General features: G+C 44.6%; 1 protein-coding gene across 2 annotated transcripts in view; it reads left to right on the top strand.

Annotated features, from left to right (window-relative positions):
* DIABLO (diablo IAP-binding mitochondrial protein) overlaps positions 1-23,438 on the top strand; it is a 52,650-nt gene extending 29,212 nt beyond the window's left edge. For both annotated transcript variants that reach the window (XM_082251546.1, XM_082251545.1), the window contains exons 4-6: positions 5,043-5,153; positions 20,362-20,458; positions 23,074-23,438. In XM_082251546.1, coding sequence (XP_082107672.1) covers positions 5,043-5,153; positions 20,362-20,458; positions 23,074-23,303 — 438 coding nt within the window. In that variant the 3' untranslated portion in view covers positions 23,304-23,438. The remainder of the gene's footprint in view (positions 1-5,042; positions 5,154-20,361; positions 20,459-23,073) is intronic.
* The last annotated feature ends 1,151 nt before the right edge of the window (positions 23,439-24,589 follow it).

The following is a 24,589-nucleotide window of genomic DNA, read 5'->3' as shown; positions in this document are numbered from 1 at the left end:
CCTCGCCTTCAGCTTATTGGCCAACAATTTGCCGGCCTTATTGCCTTGCGACTAGTGGGAAACCTTCAGGGCCCTGAAGAATTTGTCCTGGTTTTCTACCAACATTTGTCTAAGGTCTGCTCTAAGTCGGGAAAGTTGTTGGGCCAGTGGCAGCGATGGGGAAGATTTGTTTAGTGGTTCAAGTCTCCTAATTTCCTTCAGAATGTGATCGAGCTGCTGACTCCTCTGCCTCTTAAGTCTAGCACACAGTTGGATCGTGACACCCCGAATAAAGGCCTTGTGTGCACACCAGACCAGTGTCGGATCTGACACAGAACCGGCATTATTAGCAAAATACTCCTTCAAACACTGTGCAATATATTGAGCATGCTGAGGAGAGTCCAGAACTTGACTATTAGCTCTCCACAAGTATGCCGGGCCTGGCAGCTCCAGACTCCTGTAAGGTCCCCGAAACCGGAGCATGATCCGACCAGGTGATTGCATGGATCTCTGATGAGTGAACAAGTTGTAACAAGTGTTTATCGACCAAGATCATGTCTATACGAGAATATGAGTTGTGGCGTTGAGAATGGTAGGAATAATCTCTCTCTCCCGGATGGAGACATCTCCAAGAGTCCTACAAGTCCGCTGAGTGGAGCAGAGGCTGCAAAGCGGGGGGAGAACGGCGGGGCACCGAGGTGGTGTCCATCAGAGGGTCCGATGTGATATTGAAGTCCCCGCAAATTATAGTTGAGCCTTTCCTATGTTTAGATGCCAAGCGAAGCATCTTTTTCCAGAAACGGAGCTGATGTGTGTTAGGAGAATAAGCGTTGATCAACATGAGTGGCATGTTGTTCACTTCACAGGTCAGTATTATGTAGCGGCTGTTGGGGTCTATGATAAGATCCCCCAAGGAGAATGCCACAGAGTCCCTAACCGTAATCAGCACTCCCTTTCGTTTTTGGAATGCCGAGGTTTGAAAAACATGCGGAAAGTTCCTATGAGCAATAGTCGGGGCAGAAGTCACCTGCAGGTGAGTCTCCTGGATACACAATATATCACTTTGTAGTTTTAGTGCCTCTCTCCACATAGATGCCCTTTTGGCTGGGTGATTCAGTCCACGAACATTGAAGGACGTTATCTTAATAGTCATGGAAATGTATTAAGGAGACAAAGGATTTACCTGTAGCGAGTTGCATCAAGGGGATGTGTGGCAGAAGAGCAACAGTTCCTCCGGGAGACATGCTGGTTCCAGAACGTTTGCCAGCCAGGTGGAAGGCAGGGCTCCGCGGCATCCGGGTGTTGAGCTGACCAAGGGATCTCAGGGAGAAAACAAGAGCGGAGGGGAGGGAAGCACAGGGGCAGGGAACAAAAACAGTTAGTAAAAAATAGAGAGTAAACTCGAAAGCAGTCATGCTGCACAACATTGTGGAGGGGTAAAGAACAGTGGTCTGTGTAGCCAGACATGCAGAGACACTTAGTGAAGGTTGCTATGAGGCGGAATGCCCTTCGAGGATTTCTTCCCCTTCTTCCCATAAGAGACTGTTTGCCAATCATCCGGGAGTGGGGAGACGTGGTTGGAGGGTGCAGGAGGGTCTGAGCTTTGCGTCGGGAGAATGCCCCATGTTTGCAGCAGATCCAAGCCTTCCTGCAGGGACGTGACAACGTGGGCCTTGTTGTTATAGGTCACAGTGAGTTTGACCGGGAATCCCCATTTGTATATGATAGCATGGTTCCTAAGCGCTTTGGTAAGCGGTTGGAGGTTTCTCCTCTTTTGCAAGGTATGCTGGGAGAGGTCCGCAAAAAAATGGATTCTGGCATATTTCTCTGGAACGGGAGCCATCTTACGAAATTCAGACATCAGATGGTCTTTCACATGAAAGAAGTGAACCCTCATGATGACGTCTCTAGGTATATCCTCAGATAGGTGGGATGGTTTATGGAGACGGTGGATACGATCTATCACTAGTTCAGAGGAAGGAGTGGATGGGAGGACTGCTTGGATGAGTTCCCGGGCATAACGTTCTAAGTCACTAGGTTGGACCGATTTGGGTATGCCCCGAATTTTGACGTTATTACGTCGCGAGCGGTCCTCCATGTCCGCCATTTTATTCTTTAATCTGTCAATTTCTTCCTCATGGCTGTAATGAGCATCAATAAGCTCATTATGGGATGAGGCAAACTCTCTCATTTTAGTCTCCACTTTATCCACACGACCCCCCCAAGGCCTTAACCTCTCCTTTGAATGAGTTAACACAGGCCATTAAGCCAGCGTGCATGGAGGCCCTTAGGGACATCATCATGTCTTTTCATTTCAGTTCGGAGACTGGTCGGTCACTAGCAGGGAAGGAATCGATATTTGTGGCAAGCTCCCTTGTGGAGTTTAATGAAGAAGGAGTCTCCAAGGCTTACCTCCCCTGTAGGCGAGTCCTCCGACAGCCTTTTTGCTTAGAATAAAACTCACGATTCTTGGCGTAACATCATCTTTTACATTATACAAAAAAATTGGGCTAACTTTACTGAGTTTGAAAGACTTCTGCACAAATACAGTATTCTCTAAAGTCTCTGCTAAAAAAAATATTTATAATGTTTGGAGGTTCTAAGTAATTTTCTAGCAAAAAATATGTATTTTAACTTATAAGCAAGTGTCAGAAAAAGGCTTAGTCTTTAAGAGGTTAAACTGCCCTCACTTACAGACAGAAGTTCATTCCTGTGATCTAAAAGAAAGAAATTATACATTGTAAAACATTGTGTTTATAGTTATCTAGCAGCCTTAACAATGTTGATAAACATTTGCAGGAGGCTCCTTTTTTTTTCGACAGCTGTGAGTGAACAGAGAACAGCTCTGTAAGAATTGAGGACATGCTGTTTTAGGATCGTGGGGGGGGGGGGGGTGAATCGAGATCACAATTTCTTTTTAACCATTAATAGCGCAGCTCTTATAGCGAGGGGTGTGCGGGCTGTGTGTAAGAATGTGGGTGGCAGCCCAGGCTCCAGGACGCAATTTCTTGACACCATGGTGGCCTGACACCTGGGATTTGTCAAGCCCTGGATTGCTGTGTAATTTTCCCACATGCAACAGTGCTAGACAACCTTGAATTAAAGTACTGTAAGTTAAACCAATAGTAAGTTTATTATTTTGGTATATGTATCAATTGGGATAAATCTATTATGTTCACAATGCATCCGTTGGCTCCCCCTTCGGTTATGCCCACCCACCTTCAGGGGGTCTCCCAGTTTCGATATTTAGGACTTGAAGTACTCCGTGATTTGTCCCAGTACCTGCCTCTTAAACTCAACCTGTTGGTAGCCTACTTGACTCAGAGATGCGCTGTGTGTAAGTCCCTACCCTTTACCCCTGTAGGCCACGTAAATCCTCATTAAAATGCCTATTTTGCCCAAGTTTCTATGTTTGTTTAGGCACACTGCAGTACATATCTCACAAGTATTTTTCTGCAGCCTAAACTGTATAGTCAGCTCATATAGTATGATCCAACCCGAATGTTACTCTTCCTATGAAGACTACCCTTTGTGTGTGGGGGCTGGTTACTGCTAAGGTGGCTAGGACTGACAGTTGGGCTCCTCACGCCCCTTATGGGGCAATCATACTCTCTCCCATGTTATTACTTCATTCTAGATCTAATCCTATAGGCTAGATTTGGCATTCAAACCCTAAACCTGATGACCTTAAACTTGGGTATAGGCTACCTAACTAGATGTTCTTTAAATTTCTCCAAATACGCTGTGCTTTTGGGATCCAGTTCCTCCACCCTATTAGCCTTGAGTCTCATGATTTTGAAGGTCTCCTTTGGTCAGACCGTAAAGATAAACTTCTCTCTGCCCTCTATCTCAGACACCTCTAAAGTCCCACAACTTTTCTCCCTTTGGAAAAGTGATATACCTACCTTAGTAGATGATGATGATTGGGAGAAAGGTATCCAACAATAATAAACCATTGATGGTCTCAGAAAGCGATATGTCCAGCTTAAATTTTTACATTGGTAATGTAATTCCCCCTTTAGGCTATCCAGAATTTACGATTCTTAGGAAGTGGTGTGCCCTTAATGTCAGACCAACGTGGGAAATTTCTTACACAGGGTCTGGTTCTGCGCTTACATTCAGGAATTCTGCAGTAGGATGGTAGCAGATTATAACCTGATAGGTAAATTGAACATTGCCAGTGACCCTACCATGCTGCTACTAGGGATCTGTGACAATATAGGTGTTACCTATCATAAAGAACTCTGTGTTTTATACTGCCTACTATGCCAGGAAAACTATTTTACTCCAGTGGAAGAAGCTGAGCCCTTCAATTGTTCAGATGTGGAGGACCCTGGTTAATAATGTGCTGCTACTTTAAAATTAACTCCCTGCAAGGGACCTGACTTTGTGATTAGCCTGTATTGTGCACCCCCCTTTTAGATAGTTTTGCTTAATATACTTCACCCTAAATATCTTGCTTGTTTATGGTTGACCCTCTGATATTCCCCCCCATCCTTCCTTTTTTCTGTTCCCGCTCTTGGATCCTGGTTCTGCTAGAGACATTGCTTGAATCTTTAATCCGGTGTCTTTTTCTTGATTATCACCTGTCAGACCTTTATTTGATATGTTCCTGTACTTTTGCTAAACTCACTAGATTAAGGTTTTTATGTATGCTTTCTTTATCACCTGGATTGTGGTGGTTGAGCATATTTAATTGTACTTTCTTCTAAGCTTTGGTATGGTGTACCACTTCTTTGTTTTATGTTATCTGTTAAACCTAATAAAGTTTTTTTGTTTTAAAAAAAAATGTACTAAGTTACAGTAACAAACCTTCCCAGGATTTAAAAGGTTGAAACAGTTCTTCCTAAAAGCATAAGAGCATTTGTTTGGAAATTTGAGAACAGTTTGCTATTGTGCATAGGTTTATTGGTTCTTCAAGCTATGCATACGATATGCCCTAAATAGTGGGTGTGCATGTCAGTTGTTAAAGTAATCTTTGAAGTGTTACCGTATCGGGAAAGGTCAGGAGCGCCAATACTGGTATCAAATGATTTAAACTTCTTTTTTTTTTTCTAATACAGGCTGTGTATACACTTATCTCACTTCAGCAAAAATATACTTCTCTTGTGAACAAATTGAACTCTAATGAAGAAAGTGCCATCTGGCAGGTGATAATTGGGGCACGTGTGCAGGTAATCCTGATTGTTTTAAATTTTGCCAGATTGGGGACACAAAAATTTGAATAATTCCTTAAGTGATTCAAAACCATTATTATTATATTTTTCTTTATATAAACATATTTTACTCACCTGCTCTGTGCAAAAACTGTTGCACAGAGCAGCCCCAATCCTCCTTTTCTGGGATTCCTCGCTGGTGCTCCTATAAGTCTGCCCAGTGAGTAGGGAAAGAGCGGAGAAAGCCATTAATTCAGGCACAGCGCTGGATTGAGATCGGGCTCAGGAAATTCTAAAGGGCAGGTGGGCTGGGGGGGGGGGGAGGGGGCAGATCCTGGACACAGAAGGTCTTTTTACTTTACTTTACTTTACTAAGGTTACGTTCATCTTCACAAAAAAAAAGAATTTTATAAATGCAGATTTTTTTTTTTTTCAGGTAAAAAAAATGCGTTTATCATTTATTTTTTGTAATGGACCTGCAAAGCATTGCACCCACTATTGGCAGTTTGGGGGTGTAATGCCAGGGTCCTGCAGGTTGTCTGTGTAGCTGTCTGACCGTACTTAATGCAGGGAAGGCATTAAGGTAAAAAACCTTAAGGCTTTAGAACCACTTCAGTATTACACAGTTATGGTAATCATTACGGAAAACTGGTTGTATAGAAAGATTTAAGAAGAGTGTACATATGCATTGAAAGCCCAGGTATATAGGAAAGCTATTATTAATTTGGGGCTGTAAGAGTTTTGATACACGTTTGGTCTTAGTCTACACGCCTGTGGAAATAAACTTGGTCTGTGTCCAATGGCCCCTGACATATGATTGGAGTTTTTAATTTAACCCTTTTGCTAATTTAGTATCTACAGTATCTCACAAAAGTGAGTACACCCCTCACATTTTTGTAAATATTTTATAATAATTTTTCATGTGATAACACTGAAGAAATGACACTTTGCTACTGTAAAGTAGTGAGTGTACAGGTTGTATAACAGTGTAAATTTGCAGTCCCCTCAAAATAACTCAACCCACAGCTATTAATGTTTAAACCGCTGGCAACAAAAGTGAGTACACCCCTAAAGGAAAATGTCCACATTGGGCCCAATTAGCCATTTTCCCTCCCCGGTGTTAGGTGAGTCGTTAGTGATACAAGGTCTCAGGTGTGAATGGTGAGAATCACTCTCATACTGGTCACTGGAAGTTCAACATTGCACCTCATGGCAAAGAACTCTGAGGATCAGAAAAAATAATTGTTGCTCTGCCTAAAGGTGGCCTAGGTTATAAGATTGCCAAGACCCTGAAACTGATTGAGCTGCAACACGGTGGCCAAGACCATACAGTGATTTAACAGGACAGGTTCCACTCAGAACAGGCCTCGCTATATTTGACCAAGGAAGTTGAGTGCACATGCTCAGCGTCATATCCAGAGACTGTCTTTGGGAAATAGACATACGAGTGCTGCCAGCATTGCTGCAGAGATTGAAGGGGTGGGGGGATCATCCTATTAGTGCTTAGACCATACTGCACACTGCATCAAATTGGTCTGCATAGCTATCGTCCCTGGAGAAAGCCTCTTCTAAAGATGATGCACAAGAAAGCCTGCAAATAGTTTGTTGAAGACAAGCAGACTAAGGACATGGATTACTGAAACCATGTCCTGTGGTCTGATGAGACCAAGATAAAATAATTTGGTTCAGATGGTGCCAAGCGTGTGGCAGCAACCAGGTGAGAGGTAAAAAGACAAATGTGTCTTGCCTACAGTCAAGCATGGTGGTGGGAGTGTCATGGTCTGGGGCTGCATGAGTGCTGCCGACACTGGGGAGCTACAATTTATTGAGGGTACCATGAATGCCAACATGTACTGTGACATACTGAAGCACAGCATGATCCCCTCCCTTCAGAGACTGCGCCGCAGGGCAGTATTCCAACATAACAACCCCAAACACCCCTCCAAGACGACCACTGCCTTGCTAAAGAAGCTAAGGGTAAAGGTAATGGATTGGCCAAGCATATCTCCAGACCTAAATTCTATTGAGCATCTGTGGGGCATCCTCAAACGGAAGGTGGAGGAGCGCAAGGTCTCTAACATCCACCAGCTCAGTTAAGTCGTCATGGAGAAGTGGAAGAGGACTCCAGTGGCAACCTGTGAAGCTCTGGTGAACTCAATGCCCAAGATGGTTAAGTCAGTGCTGGAAAATAATGGTGGCCACACAAAAAATATTGACACTTTGGGCCCAATTTGGACATTATTACTTAGGGGTGTACTCACTTTTGTTGCCAGCGGTTTAGACATTAATGGCTGTATGTTGAGTTATTTTGAGGGGACAGCAAATTTACACTGTTATACAAGCTGTACACTCACCACTTTACATTGTTACATGAAAAGATATAATCAAATATTTACAAAAATGTGAGGGGTGTAATCACTTTTGTGAGATACTGTATGTTCTTCTTTCCCTTGTTGACATCTTGAATATACTCTTTTATGCTCTAAGCCTGTTCTCTGTATTTACTAGCCCTGTAGAGGAAGGTTTTAGTTTAGCTAATCTTTAAATTGCTAGAGAAGGAAGTGTGTGTAGAACTGTGAGTGTCCTTGTGTCTTAATTAACCCCTTCATGGCCAAGGTCTAAACAAACCCAGACCCAATTTTGTAACTTTGACATGTATAGCATAGCCTCTAACTATTTAGTGTATCCAGGAGGATTATATCTTGTTGTGTGTGGGGTTTTTTTAGGGGTCTGTCAGCCCTTTTTGTCAGAGGCTGATATTCGTCAAAATATTTCTTTCCTATAATGCAATCCCCTTTGCAACTTCATGTAATAGGGCTCATGCACATGGACGATAAGGGTCACGTTAGCCTTTTTCTGCAGCAGGTATGGCCAGTTTTTTCCAATCATCTGCAAACAAAAGCCTGTACAAATCAGTGGAACGATGACCCACAAACTCCATGGATGCACATCTGTCCCTAACTGACGATAATCACTTAACCACTTCAATACTGGGCACTTTCACCCCCTTCCTGCCCAGGCCAATTTTCAGCTTTTATCACTGTTGTATTTTGAATGACAATTGCGCGGTCATGCAACACTGTACCTAAACCAAATTTCTCTGTTACTCATTGACAGACGTAGTCCTCCTTGATTAATATCAACTCGGGTTATACTGCCCTCTACAGGAGTAGGACTAGACAGGAAAGAAAACGTTCTGGCCACACCTTAGGGGCAGTCCCAGAGGGTATTTCCTCTCTCTCTCTGCTACAGCAAATCAGTTTTTTTCTGTCTAGTTAGGAGTAAGGACCTAAGTTCCTTGCTGGGATCTTTGGTCCTGGCAAGATTTTTTTAGAAATACTTTTTTAGGCAGCTTTTCTTCTCCAGTGTTCCTGTGAGATCTTCAAGCAAGTACGCTGAAACTGGGCGATGGCTGGATGTTGAGATCCAGTGGTCACCCCAGTTCAGCCTACGAGCGCGTGCAGGCCATAGCTCCGCGCTGGGTCGGCCGCGACATAGTCCCACTGGACGGGGACTGACCCTGCGAGTTAAACGTCTCGCCTGGACGCCAATGACCAGTTGCAAACTGAGTCACGGCGTCCGTATTGGTCGACAGCCCCCCCACCCCGGTGGAGAGGGGTTCTGTCAGGAGTTGGCGCCCACCTGGTTCCAGTACGGTGAGTAGAATGTTCCCCCCTCTCCCCCTGTCGGGTTTGTTGGTGGACGCGGGCCCCTCTCTGGGATGGTCGGACACTCAGTTTCTGGGTCCCCCCTCTATCCTATAACAGGTCACAGATCCCCCAATTTGAGTGTGATTTTGTGAATAAGAAACCAGGAGGCTTGTTTTGGGAGCTATCTAAAGTCACTATATGACTGTAAGAGTGACTGAAGTCAGTGGCAGACTACTAAAAGGCATTACTATTGAGGTATAGAGGTATCCTACCTGTCATAGTGTGTATACAGGCCGATGCCTATGCCTGAGTTACTGCATCCGCAGGTCGCCATCCCTCCAGAAAGCCGGTCACTTCCACAGGCCGAGCGCACACTCCCGCAGGCCGCACAGGCCGAGTGCACACCTCCCGCAGGCCGCTGCTAGCTTGCAAGCCGCCGCTATCCTACACAGGCCGCCACCATTTTCCTGCAGATCGCACGGGGCCGCCATATTGGCGTAGCCTCGTGTCTCTAGCATGGAGGCGGCCATGTTTGAGGTGACCAAACACCTCGAGGAGCTATGGGGAGGCGCCGGAAGGCGTGTAAAGGGGCGGAGCCGCCTCCTTTTACCCGGGAAAGCAAGCCAAAGATTTCCTGTCTGTAACACAGTGCTGGAACAGGTTGTATTGAAATTTCTGAGCATTGGGGTCTCTCTCTCTCTCTCTCTCTCTCTGTAGGGGTCCAAAAGCAGGTAACACTGAGGGGCGCTGCTGCGCTGGGGGACTAAAGAAAAAAAAAGTTTTATTTTTTTGATTGCAATTATTTTTTTCTGGCAAGTGTCTTGTATAATCATGGACCCTGCCACACATGTATCCCCACCTGATCCCCTCGAGGTGGCCGCAGGACCCTCCAGTTCACAGAGTATTGATGCATTATCAGCAGTTTTGGAGTCTTTGGTATCCCGGGTGGAGAGGGCCTGTCAGGGACGGGGGTCAAGAAAGCGACCCCCGCCTACCCCTATTTCATCTGATACTTCAGAGTCGGATTCTGAGATGGTCATTGCAGCTGCAGGTCCCTCTGCAGGAGCTGTTGTCTCAGGTAATGCTCCCTCAGATAGTGAGGAGGACGGTTCTACCTCCGCCATAACACAAGAAGAAGCATTGGTGGACGCACTAGTTGTGTCTGTCCGGGAAACCTTGAGACTTGAGGTTACACCGGCAGAGGTAACCGAGATGGAAATTCCCTTTGGTACTAGTAAACCTACCAAGACGGCGAAGGTTTTTCCCTTGCCCAAATGTTTTGGTAATAAAATTAAAGAGGAATGGGATCATCCGAAACTAATCCTTACTATTTCCAAACGCATTGCTAGACGCTATCCGTTTGAGGAATCCCTCATTAAAAAATGGACGGTACCACCGGTGGTGGATCCACCAATTTCCAGACTAAATAAAGCCACTGTTATCCAATTGGAGGACGCTCCGTCCTTTAAGGATCCGGTGGATCGAAAAGTGGAAGCGGAATCCCGCACTGTTTTTTCCCTGATAGGGTCAACCTTTAGACCAGTGGTTGCCATTGGTTTAGTTTCACAAACATTGACAGAATGGGCAAAATTGTTGCGCCATGACTTAAAGGGGAGAAGTATTCCCCAGGCAGCGTCTGATTTGATGGAGCAAATTATACAGGGATTACAGTTCGTCTGTGACGCAGCCCTGGATGCCACTCCCTTGTTAGCGCATGCATCGATGTCAGCAGTAGTCCTCAGACGTGTGCTGTGGTTAAAGTGTTGGTCGGCGGATCAAGGTTCCAAGAAAGCTTTGGCTAATCTCCCTTTTCAGGGGGATCGCCTATTTGGGGCCACCCTAGATGAGATCATAAAGGATGTCACTGGGGGCAAGAGCACTTTTTTGCCACAGACTGCTAAAGCTAAAGGACCTCGTAACAGGCGAGGACCTTTTCTTTTCCGCTCATAAGAGGTTCGTTCGCTCCGCTGGGGCGAGCGGGAAGGGTAAAGCCCCTTCAGGAGGTTTCAAAAGGCGCTGGTCGGGTAAACAAAAGGCCGACCTGAAGATGAGGCTAATACAGCCTGAAGGTGCGCCCCCACCCAGCTCAGGGGTGGGGGGACGTCTTCACCGGTGTTCAGATCCAGGGCTTTCCTGAATCCCGGACTAAGGGGTTCAGGAGATCATATGATCAGGATACAAGATCGAGTGTCGATCACTTCTACCGGTGCAATTCTTCCCTTCCAACATTCATATGCTACAGGGAGCGGTAGTTCCTGTTCCTTGAGCAGAACGTTTTCTTTACCTTTTCCAAAGATCATTCCCAGTTCCCTCCAGGAATCGGATACGGTTGAGCGAGCGGACCAAGGAGTCTCTGGTCCTGTGACTTCAGTCTCTAATGCTCAGCCAGGAGAAGTCATCACTTCCGATAGGAATTTAGTTTCTGATAAATGTGTGGGAACTGAGAGCGATCAGACTTTGTCTGATTGCCTGGACCAAGCAGCTCTAGGGCAGCCTGGTTCGGATTCAGTCAGACAATGTCATGGTGATGACTTAGGTCGATCACCAAGGATTTCACCACCTGTGTCTTCAGTAGGGCATCCCGCAGGTGGATCTGTTGGCGTTTCGGCTCAACAGGAAGGCGCGCTGAACGTCCCGTAGGGGCAGTATCAGCTACTATACAGTGGGTACGGAAAGTATTCAGACCCCCTTAAATTTTTCACTCTTTGTTATATTGCAGCCATTTGCTAAAATCATTTACGTTCATTCTTCTTCCTCATGAATGTACACATAGCACCCCATACTGACAGAAAAACACAGAATTGTTGACATTGTTGCAGATTTATTAAAAAAGAAAAACTGAAATATCACATGGTCCTAAGTATTCAGACCCTTTGCTGTGACACTCATATATTTAACTCAGGTGCTTTCCATTTCTTCTGATCATCCTTGAGATGGTTCTACACCTTCATTTGAGTCCAGCTGTGTTTGATTATACTGATTGGACTTGATTAAGAAAGCCACACACCTGTCTATATAAGACCTTCCAGATCACAATGCATGTCAGAGCAAATGAGAATCATGAGGTCAAAGGAACTGCCTGAAGAGCTCAGAGACAGAATTGTGGCAAGGCACAGATCTGGCCAAGGTTACAAAAAGATTTCTGCTGCACTTAAGGTTCCTAAGAGCACAGTGGCCTCCATAATCCTCAAATGGAAGACGTTTGGGACGACCAGAACCCTTCCTAGAGCTGGCCCTCCGGCCAAACTGAGCTATCGGGGGAGAAGAGGCTTGGTGAGAGAGGTAAAGAAGAACCCAAAGATCACCGTGGCTGAGCTCCAGAGATGCAGTCAGGAGATGGGAGAAAGTTGTAGAAAGTCAACCATCACTGCAGCCCTCCACCAGTCGGGGCTTTATGGCAGAGTGGCCCGACGGAAGCCTCTCCTCAGTGTAAGACACATGAAAGCCCGCATGGAGTTTGCTAAAAAACACCTGAAGGACTCCACGACTGGTTGCAATCGAGGGAAAGATGAATGCGGCCAAGTACAGGGATATCCTGGACAAAAACCTTCTCCAGAGTGCTCTGGACCTCAGACTGGGCCGAAGGTTTACCTTCCAACAAGACAATGACCCTAAGCACACATCTAAAATAACGAAGGAGTGGCTTCACAACAACTCCGTGACTGTTCTTGAATGGCCCAGCTAGAGCCCTGACTTAAACCCAATTGAGCATCTCTGGAGAGACCTAAAAATGGCTGTCCACCAACGTTTACCATCCAACCTGACAGAACTGGAGAGAATCTGCAAGGAGGAATGGCAGAGGATCCCCAAATGCATGTGTGAAAGACTTGTTGCATCTTTCCCAAAAAGACTCCTGGCTGTATTAGATCAAAAGGGGGCTTCTACTAAATACTGAGCAAAGGGTCTGAATACTTAGGACCATGTGATATTTCAGTTTTTCTTTTTTAATAAATCTGCAACAATGTCAACAATTCTGTGTTTTTCTGTCAGTATGGGGTGCTATGTGTACATTCATGAGGAAGAAGAATGAACTTAAATGATTTTAGCAAATGGCTGCAATATAACAAAGAGTGAAAAATTTAAGGGGGTCTGAATACTTTCCGTACCCACTGTATGTCTTCCCCCCTCTCAAGTTACTGCTGAGATTTCTCCACAGGATAGAGGTGGAGGGAACTCCAGTTATCCTGGAAATTCCGGGCTGGCCTCGTCAAGCCGGGTACACCGACTTGGGCAGGCTAGTCGCAGACGCTCCTTGGAGACTTCTTCTCAGGGAGGATCTGCGGTCTCAAGGACCGATCTTCCATCGTGCTTTACAGTCGCTGGTTTTAACGGCCTGGCCATTGAGACCCAGGTACTGAAGGACAGGGGATTGTCAGCTTCAGTTATTCCTACTCTAATTAAAGCAAGGAAAGCGACTTCTAGCAAAGTCTATTATCGCACATGGAAGACTTATATTGCGTGGTGTGAATCTTTGGGATTTCCCCCACGTACCTATTTGGTGACCCGAATTTTGGCTTTTCTGCAAAAGGGGGTTGAGCAGAAACTATCCTTGAGCACCATCAAGGGTCAGGTTTCAGCGTTAGCAATCTTCTTTCAGAAGCCTTTGGCTACTCATTCCGTGGTGCGGAATTTCATCCAGGGGGTGCGACATTTGGCTCCGCCAGTGCGCGCGCCCTTACCGCCCTGGGATCTTAATTTGGTTTTGTAGGTTCTGCAGAAACCTCCATTTGAAAATATCAGGGAGATTCCCTTGCTTACATTATCCCAGAAGGTGGCCTTCTTGGTGGCCATTACTTCTGCACGCAGGGTGTCGGAACTGGCTGCATTATCATGCCATTCCCCATATCTAGTGGTTCATAGGGATAAGGTAGTTCTTCATCCGAAGCCATCCTTTCTTCCTAAGGTGGTTTCAGACTTTCATCTGAATGAAGATATTGTGCTACCTTCCTTGGGTCCTAAACCCAATCATCCTCGGGAATGTGCGTTGCATTCCTTGGATGTAGTTCGGGCAATCAGGGTATACCTGAAGACTACGGAATCGTTCCGTAAAACGGATTCACTTTTTGTGATCACGGATGGCCCCAGAAAGGGGTTGCCTGCATCTGCCGCGACTATCTCCAAATGGATTAGACAGACGGTGGTACAGGCTTATTCTATTAAGGGTCGGAATCCTCCGTTCCCTGTTAAGGCGCACTCCACTCGAGCGCTCAGTACTTCCTGGGCCTACCGCCATCAGGCGTCAGTGGTCCAGGTGTGCAAGGCGGCTACCTGGTCGTTGGTTCATACCTTTACAAAATTTTATAAAGTTGATGTTATGGCATCGGCGGATGCCTCATTTGGCCGCAAGGTTTTGCAGGCCGCAATTTGAGGAGACCGGTGGTCTACCTCGAGGGTTTTTTTCCGTTGGATTTTCAGTTGAGTCTCATCCTTTGATTGATGAGCCTTTAAAACTTCTAGTTGGCACCGTTTGGGCCTTCTAGATTGGATTTTGATTTCCATTATCCCATCCCTCATTTGTGGCACTGCTTTGGGACGTCCCGAGTTGATATTAATCAAGGAGGACTACGTCTGTCAATGAGCGACAGAGAAAATGGATTTTTGTAAGATCTTACCGTAAAATCCTTTTCTCTTAAGCTCATTGACAGACGTAGTACCCGCCCCTCTGTTTTCTGAGTTGGGTAAAATTCTCTAAACACTGCTTTGTGACATAACTGATTTGCTGTAGCAGAGAGAGAGAGGATATACCCTCTGGGACTGCCCCTAAGGTGTGGCCAGAACGTTTTCTTTCCTGGTCTAGTCCTACTCCTGTAGAGGGCAGTATAACCCGAGTTGATATTAATCAAGGAGGACTACGTCTGTCAATGAGCTTAAGAGAAAAGGATTTTACGGTAAGATCTTACAAAAATCCATTTTTATGTCATTTTTTTCACACAAATAAGAGCTTTCTTTTGGTGGTATTTGATCACCGCAAGGTTTTTTCTTTTTTGGTAAACAAATAAAATAAGACCGAAAAGTTTGAAAAAAAAAGTTTTTTTGGTTGTTATACAATTTTGTAAATACGTTTTTTCCTGAACTGATGAGGAGGCACTGATGGGGTGGCACTGATGGGTAGCATTGATATGCAGCATTGGTGGGCACTGATAGGTGGCACTGCTGGGCACTGATAGGCGGCACTGGTGGGCAATAATGGGCACTGGTGGGCGGCACTGATAGATGGCACTGGTGGGCAGCACTGATGGGAAGGGCACTGGCGGGCTCCCTGATTGCCATCCCTGGTGGCCATGGTGGGCATCCCTGGGGTCATGGTTGGGCATCCCTGGTGGTTCTAGTGGCACCCCCCTCAGCCGCAGGGGATGCTCTGAATATTTGGATTTTGGCGTATCTTAATGGCCAGTGGCTCTAGAGCCAATTAAATAAGAGCAGGGACAGGGGGCCCCCCTGGCGCGTACCCCTACCTATTGCAAGGTAGTCAGATCCATAGCCTTTAACAGACAGTCTCACTATAGGTTCGCTATATAAAGTTTTAATAATTGTGAGAAAGTTGTTTCCAAAGCCATACTTCACCAAGGTCTGTAGTAGGTATTCCCAGGATAGGGAATCAAATGCCTTGTGCAGATCGAGAGACAATAACATGCCCTTCCTCTGTCCTCTCCCATCCAAATTGGACTTTAGGGCAGAACTAATATTGATAGCACATCTGGTTTGGTCAGGTGCCTGCCTAAGTGGAACAAAGCCTGTTTGATCAGGGTGGATATATTCCACCAGCAATGAGTTTATTCTGGTTGCCAATATTTTCGTCATTATTTTCAAATCGACATTAATAAGAGAGATCTGAACAGAGGTGTGTAGCGAGGGTCTCCTTGAATTTTTAATAATAGTGGCCAGAGAAGCCATCCGGGCCCAGCGCTTTAGCCGAGTTGAGGCTTTTAATGGCAGACAGTACCTCGGATCCTGAGAACTCTCTGTCCATTACGTCCGTGTTTGAAGAGGAGAGTTGAGGGAGGGGGAGTTGGGGATTTTGCAACCTGTGCCCAGTTCGGAGCCTCAATTTCGGGAGCACCGGGGAATATTGTCTCGGGACCAGTTTGTGAGCCAGTAGAGTGTATGCGGTTTGTCGCCTAGTGTATAGTATCTGTTTTCGGACCACCGAATGGACTTTTCCACCTTAGTGGTCAAACTGAGATTAGGGGCCACTCGCAAGGCGTCTATTTTGTGCCGTATGTCCACGCCCGGGGTTCTCTTCTGTTACCGCAATAAGTCACGCAGTTCAGTCTCTTGCTGCAGTATGTCCCTTTCCCATTCCCTTTTTTCTGGGAGGCAATTTGAATTAGTTTGCCCCGAACCGGTGGGCAACTGTCCCACATTAGGAGCGTAGTAAGAAATAAATGTGACCTCGTGTTCGTTAATTTTGCTGTGGACTAAGACGTATTTCCCCATCCCTTAGGGGTGAATGGGACCTTTTTGGCTATACAGATCGCTACACCCTTCTTGTCCGTACTATTATACATATAGCAGGTGAGGTATTTGGCGCTAAGGTATTTAGGTGAAGAGGTGCATGTAAGATGAGTCTCCTGTAACAGGAGGACATCTATACCCTGTTTTTAGTAGTATTGGAAGGACTTTGTTCACATGGTAGGGGCATTGAGGCCCTGCACATATGTGTAAGGATTTTAAAATGACTTGCAGAAGGATGTGTCATCGTGGCTCGGTAGGTTGTACTCGCCTGAATTTGCCGGGGGCCATCATCCGCTGTACCCTTGGGCTCGGGAGCATGAGTATCGTACTGCCGAGAGTGGGTGAACCTGGACACCGAGACACCGCTAGAAGAACAAGGAAGAAAGATAAAAGAAACGAGAAGAAAAAACATTTACCCCACCCGTCACTAGTGAGGGAGGGGAAGTCAAGGAATCCGCCAATATCAAGTGCACAATACAGAACTTGACTGGTTATGGGGTCCAGTGTCCCTGAAATTGTTGCGAGGTTGCTCACCGCCAACGGCCATGAGCAAGGTCACAGTAAGTGGCATGCGAGAACATCCCGAACCGCATTGTTCCAAGCTGTGAGGGTTATTCTCTGATTGGAGTGAGGTGGAACTGTCCTGGAGGCCAAATGCCACCATACCTATAAATAATCCCCTCACCCTAGCCGACTCCAGGGAGCCGACCCGGTGCGAGGGATGAAAACCAATGACAAGGGTATCAAAGAGGGGAAAAAACGCCACACTGAGCTTCTTGAAAAACAAAAAGGAAAAAAGTGGGATGAAATAGAAAAACAGAAGACCCCGGCAAGTAACGGATGGGGCGACCCAGCCATCTTCATCTTCTATGCAGTTGCAGTCCATTTCCTCTGAGATGAAACATGTGTCTTCATAAACTGAAGGCAACCAAACGAAAACCATAGGGCTGAAAGCCGACGGTATAGAGACTCAGGGGCACCCAAAAGGTTTGAAGCATAAGGGTAGTCAGTCAACGTTTCAAGGTGGGGTGTGTGACCTGGCAGGGCCCTGCCGTTTTGGCTGGGACCACAAGGGCGATAATGGCCTGGCAGAGGTTGCCGGAGACTCCGGCGGGGATCTGGATGAAGGGCCCTCCCTTGAGATTATGCCAAGGCCCAGCAAGACTTCTTCCCGTCGTGGAAGCTGGTGAAGGAGTGTGACTTGCTCTTGAACGTGAAGGAGAGTCGGAACGGGTATGACCATCTGTATTTGATCTGGCGGTTAGAGTGAGTAATGGTTTCAGAGATCTCCTTTTTTGTATAGTCATTTGAGAAATGTCCACAAAGATTTGGACGGAGTGGCCAAGTAGAGTGACATCTTGCCTGAAGTGGGCGGCTGCCATAATTTTTTCTTTATTTTTGTAGAAGTGGGGTTTCACAATGATATCCCTGGACAGGCCATCAGTTCTTGGAGCCGTCAGGGCCCGGTGGAAGCAGTCGAGTTCCATGTGATGCGGTGAGATGTCAGGGATGAGATCCGTCATAAGCGTGTGTATAGCAGGTTCCAGGTCTGTGATCGACTTGGGGAGCCCCCTTATCCTGAAGTTGTATCTGCAAGACCTGTTCTGTAGAGCTGCCCTGGCTCAGGGCAAGTTCAGCTATGTCCGCCATCTGCCTATCTAGGGAGGATGCTGGATACGCTGCTCCCTCCATCTTTCCCTCTGATGAGGCCTGGTATGGAGAAAGGTGCTCTGGCTCTCTATGTGATGACTGTGAGCTGGTCTCCTGGGATTGTGAGGAGAAGGGGTCCCTTACCTCCTCAGAATGAGAAGCGGCCGATGTATGAGTCCCAGGCCCTGGGGAGATGGTGTGGCTGGAGGAGGGCCACCTCGTGCTGCGGATCGCCGCTGTCTTGGCCGCCTGTGTCTGTGTCCCAGGAGGAGACAGACGCGCTGTGGAAGGAAGCTGCAGCGGCGGGGGCTGCTTTTTTTTTTTTTTTTTGGCCTTTCCCATGGCCCTCCGATTCATCCTCACACTTTTTTCAAGTGCTCATTGTCTGGGGTGTCCACCCCCACTCCTTAAGGCTGTTTATGGGCTTTGAAGCGGTCAGGGTGTGCGGATCGCAGTCAGTGCATATCCTGTCCCGGTGCCGCGCGCATGCGCACTCCTCAATGAGTCTTTATAGCAAATATCCATCCCTTACCAGAGTGCTAGATTGGAGGTTTCAATCAAACCTTAGAAGCTGCAACACAAACCATGTCTGTTGTTCTGCCCCTTTCACCTATAGTGCTCTGGGAATCCTCTGTCAGATATTACATTTTATTTGTAAAACTAAGACTTTATATACACAACCAATAAAAATGCAGTTTAAACATTTTTTAATAAATAAAACCAACTTAGAAGTTGTGAAGTCACATAACACAATTACTTGTATCCTCTCTGGTTTTGCAAGATATAAAGTGCAATGTGTGTGTTTCTTTTAAATAATAATCGTAAATACCTTTTTTGACAGCTCCTCTGCAGTCACATGATCTTCCTCTGCTCTCTTGATCTAAGAACAGCAATGGGAGGGGCTGAGATTTCACAGTGATGCCAGCCAGCAGAGGAAGATCGTGTGACCACACATAAAAGCTGTAAAAAAAAAAAAAAAAAAAGGTATTTGGGATTGTCATTTTATAAAAATGGACATACTACACTGAATATTTTGCTAAAACTGAGAAGATAAGTCATTGTGTTATGTAATGCATTGGAATACAGGCAGGAGGAGAGGGGAGGGGCTCAGAGGCGATCGGCTCTGCAGGCACAGACTGGAGCTGACAGGCAAGTGGAGGGGGGTGGCAGGGGAGGAAGAGACACTCCAGAAAACTGTGGCATGACGGAGGCACGTAAACTGACCACGGTATAGGGGCTCAGCAGCCATGATTACCGTGCTCAGCACACAGAGGACGACACAGTAGGATCACCCAGGTTTTTTTCGATTTTGAAAAAAAAAAAAAAAAAGGAAAAAATTACAATGCAACAGCACTATGCTATTGTACCAGAAAAGTTCATTACTCAAATGACTTTTAAATCGCATATACATGAGATCCCATCCTGAGATGAGTCCGTCTGAATGTAAATGAACAGTGAACACCTCAGAGAGAAAGTCCCATAAAAATATGCTGGTTGGACAACACAGAAGCTGCATCTTGTGAGTCTCCCCGGTTTGCTTTGGCTTAGGTTGGAATACTGGCTATCTACAGCTCGTACATCATTATAAAGGGACACCTCTGCAGGCCCTGTTATCATTGCTGCATTTTACATGTGAGTGGAAGTATCTATTGTAATAAATTTAATAGTGTTTGCATACTTCACCATGAGAGGTTTCCTTTTTTTTGTTGACACCACCGTTGGGTAAACGGTATCTGCCCAAGTGTGACAACTTATGAGGGGCTGTACTGGTACTCCTTGGGAAGTTTGGAAACTTAGGAGGTTCTATTTATTTGACACACCTGGAGAGGAAGCTGGTTTAAGGAGAAGGGATATACCATCCACGCTGTTGATTATTACGCCCGGGGCTTATTATCATTGGAGCTGGTGTGGATCTCTGTTATGGGGATCTACACATTCTGGTAAGCTGCCACATATTTGGGTGTTCGGTGGAGGCTTCTGTGTTGTCCAACCAGCATGTTTTTATGGGACTTTCTCTCTGAGGTGTTCACTGTTCATTTACATTCACACAGACTCATCTCAGAATGAGATCTCATGTATATGCGATTCAAAAGTAATTTTTTTGAGTAATTAACTTTTCTGGTACATTTGGTTTTGTATATTGAGCGCTGCACACTTTGTCAGGTTTTATAGTACATGTTGAGATTTAACAACTTTATGTGCTGGCTGCTAATTTCATCAAAACCACCTTTGCTCATATAATTTGATTAAGCGCAGTTATATATTGTTTTGAGCACTATGCTATTGATCATGCTTTAAAGGAACAGGAACTTTTTTTTTTTTTTTTTTTTAGGTAACTACTTTAAATCTGACCCAAAGCCATTTTAAGGTTAATCATGGTAACCTGGTCAGTGCAGTATATGTAATGCACTGTGACACTGTTCTTGCTTGTGGTGTATAATTGCAGTCAGATGTTTAATTTTTGTTTTTAGATGAAGAAGTTACAGGATGAATATCTAAAGTACGAGGCTAACTGGACGCGGGCTGTAAGAATATCTGAGATGGCAGCAGAAGCGGCCTACCTTGCTGGTAAGAGCTCTGTGCACAGTTACAATGATGTAATGCTGTGCTTGCTAGACAACTTTCTGAATGATTGTGTTCTTTCTCCAATACTTCTATGTGTGCTAGATAGAGATGTATATGTATGTGTGATAGACTTGCAATACACATTTAAAAATTGAATTTGTTAGGTATTAAAACAGTACAGATTTTTATTCCTAAAATTGTAACCTTTTATTTATTCAAACTTCAAAAAGGCTTTATTTCACATTGTGCCCAATGATCCATTCCAAGGCTGGATATTGACCTATAGAAGATAGCTGTGATGATTGAGTCCCTGACTTTGTGAATGATAGAATGCATGCCAAATTTCAAGAGGCTTCCAGAGAAGTCCTGAGAGCCATTTTACAGTGCCAACACCTAATGCCAGGGCCATAATTTATTTGTATGCATTTCTTCTTCTTAAAAAAAAGAAAAGTGTGTGTGTGTGTGTGTGTGTGTGTGTGTGTGTGTGTGTGTGTGTGTGTATACATATACAGTATATATATATAATGTGTGTGTGTATGTATGTACAGTGCCTTGCAAAAGCTCCATTCCCCTTGGCGTTTTTTCCTGTTTTGTTGCCTCACAAGCTGGAATTATTATGGATTGTTTGAGGATTTGCATCATTTAATTTACAGAACATGCTCACAACTTTGAAGATGTGTTTTTATTGTGAAGCAAACCACAAATAGGACAAAGTAACAGAAAAAGTCAATGTGCATAACTATTCACCCCCCCCTAAAGCCAATGATTTGTAGAGCCACTCTTTGCGGCAATCGCAGCTCCAAGTCGCTTTGGATAAGTCTCTATGAGCTTGCCACATCTTACCACTGGGATTTTTGCCCGTTCCTTCTTGCAAAACTGCTCCAGCTCCTTCAAGTAGGATGGTTTGCGCTTGTGAACAGCAATCTTTAAGTCTGACCACAGATGTTCTATTGGATTGAGGTCTGGGCTTTGACTAGGCCATTCCAACACATTTTCAGGTTTCCCCTTAAACCACTCAAGTGTTGCTTTAGCAGTGTGTTTTGGGTCATTGTCCTGCTGGAAGGTGAACCTCCATCCTAGCATCAAATCACGCACAGAGTGGTAAAGGTTTTGCTCAAGAATATCCCTGTATTTAGCACCATCCATTTTTCCCTCAACTCTGACCAGTTTCCCAGTCTCGGCTTCTGAAAAACATCCCCACATCATGATGTTGCCACCATGTTTCACTTTGGGGATGGTGTTCTTTGGGTGATGTGATGTTGGGTTTTCGACGGACATAGCGTTTTCTTTGATGGCCGAAAAGACAAGAGCACCTTCCTCCATATAATTTGGGAGTCTCCCACATGCCTTTTCGCCAACTCAAAACATGCCATTTTGTTTTGTACTGAAAGTAATGGCTTTCTTCTGGCCACTCTGCCATAAAGCCCAACTCCTATGGAGTGTAAAGCTTATTGTCCTCCTATGTACAGATACTCCAGTCTCTGCTGTGGAACTCTGCAGCTCCTCCAGGGTTACCTTGGGTCTCTGTGCTGCCTCTCTGATTTAATGCCCTCCTTGCCCATTCCGTGAGTTTTGGTGGGCGGCCGTCTCTTGGCAGGTTTGCTGTTGTGCCATGTTCTTTCCATTTGGTTATGATAGATTTGATGTTGCTCCTGGGGATCATCAAAGATTTGGATATTTTTTTTTTTATAACCTAACCCAGAGTTGTACTTCTCAACAACATTGTCCCTTACTTGTTTGGAGAGTTCCTTGGTCTTCATGGCAGTGTTTGGTTAGTGGTGCCTCCTTGCTTAGGTGTTGCAGCCTCTGGGGCCTTTCAAAAAAGGTGTGTGTATATGTAATGACAGATCATGTGACACTTGGATTGCACACAGGTGGACATAATTTCACTAATTCTGTGACTTCTGAAGGTAATTGGTTGCACCAGAGCTTTTTATGGGCTTCATAACAAAGGGGGGGAATACTTATGCATATGCCAATTTTCTTTTTTCTATTTCTAAAAAATAGTTTTATGTATATATTTTTCTCATTTCACTTCACCAACTTAGACTATTGTGTTCTGATCCTTAAAATTCAGATTAACAAAACATTGAACTTAATGCTGTAATGTAACAAATGGGTAAAAAGTCAAGGGGGTGATTACTTTTGCAAGGCACCCTGTGTGTGTGTGTATAATATATATATATATATATATATATATATATATATATATATATATATATATATATATATATATAATATATAAATGTGTGTGTGTGTATATATCTGTAAATGGAATATGACACTTTAGAAATTCATAGGCTGCTATGTCTTTCTGACTTCCTTGTCTGCTATTTCTGACTTCCTTGTCTGCTATTTCTGACTTCCTTGTCTGCTATTTCTGACTTCCTCCTGAAAAGTATGTCTGCTCAGTCAGAGATTTAAAACTTGTATGCAACTTGTGTCTTTATATATGTTCCATGTCAGTGACTTTGAATGTTCTGAAGTCATTAGATCAGTATAAACACCAAGCAGCTAGCTTGCTTAGAAGGAGAGGTTAGGGGTGGCATAATATTTCTATTATGACAGTTTTTTTTTTTCTTGTAGTTCCTATAGTAAAATGTACTATTATTAAACAGGTGCTGATCAAGCTTCTGTGACAGTGCGGAATCACATTCAGCTGGTCCAGACACAAATACAAGAGACCCGTGATCTTGCTCTCAAGGCAGAAGCCTTGCTAGCTGCCTTTCAGTCAGAGGAAATCAAGAAAGCACTTAAAGACGACAAAAACAATCCTCCTGATGGGGACAGTCCAAGAAGCAGCTTGTCAGATGAAGAGGTCCCAGAAGCTTACTTGCGAGAAGACTGAATCTTTTTTTTTTTTTTTATATATATATTTTGTTTTCATATGCCTTTCTCCTGGAGTAAACAACAGCACAGTGCACTACTGCCTGACGTACTGCTGATCATAGTACAAAGCCAATGCTGGAAGTCCTAGGTGAATGTAAGAGCTACTACATATATACATATAACACAGCCCCTGACAGTGAAAACTTTAAATATTCAGCACAATGAATTTACAAAATATGCCTTTTTTTCTGCTAGTTTAGCAGACAATATTGCCCGTTTGTTTTCATTCCTGTAATGGAAAGTGCTGCAGTAGAATCTCCTCCTGCTTCAGATCCCATGGTACAGTATTGTGTTAGTGGTTTTGACTCTCTTTCAGTCTACCAGTCTGTCCCTGCTGGAACATGAAGAACAAACTTGCACTGAGCTTTATCCAGATATTCCTTCAGCAGTGGAAGCTTTCTATTTAATCATGTAGTGAAAAAGCACTTTGTGTGTGAAGTAAGACCCAATTTAAATGGCTTTAGAAAGAATAGAAACATTAATGGACTTGGCAGCCAACCGCTGATTTTATTTTTTGACAGTTTTAATAAAAATTAGCCTTGTACTAATATTGTTCATGTTTTGACTCTGTATTCTTTATCTTTAAATAGTTGGCTCTTTTTCAGTTGTAAATGAAAATTATTAAAGTGGAACACACAAATACTTTTTTTTGTATCTTGAAGTGTATCAAAACTGCAAACTATTCAATGTAGGTTTGGATACAGTGTTGAGAATAAAACTTCTGTCATGGTTTATTGCTGTCTGTGTTCCCACTGGGGAAATTCACCCTTTCCATTTGTCTGTGTCCATTGTCATTGGGACAGAAAGTGGGTAAAAACTGTACCAATTGGAAGATTCGCCTCTTTTCTTGTTTTGGTAGCACTTATTCCAGTGATTTCTCCTTGGTACACAATAAGCCACAGGGGCCAAAATGGGAGAGAACTGGACTTTGAACGATGCCAAAACAAGATGTACAATTGTACAGAAAAATCTTTTTTTAAAAATATGAAAATTTTATTTATGACAGACCATGTTAAAATAACCCCCTATGGTTTACCCCCCCCCCCACATGTCAATCAAGATGAATCCGGAAACGGGTGATTGTTTGAACAAAGACTGGGATTGGCCCTGTCAGCCCTTATGACAGGGCCTCTCCCATACTTAAGAGATCTGTTTGCATGGGGTAGTTTGCTCCATGTCTGAAGCCATACGATTGATGCTTGTCATGCCTGTGTATGATCACCAGCTATACCGGTAAGAACACCT

This window comes from Pelophylax lessonae (genome assembly GCF_965119305.1).
Source record: "Pelophylax lessonae genome assembly, chromosome: 1".
Lineage (NCBI taxonomy): Eukaryota > Metazoa > Chordata > Amphibia > Anura > Ranidae > Pelophylax > Pelophylax lessonae.
The sequence above is the reverse complement of the archived record's forward strand: the minus strand, read 5'-3'. Positions and strand labels throughout refer to the sequence as shown.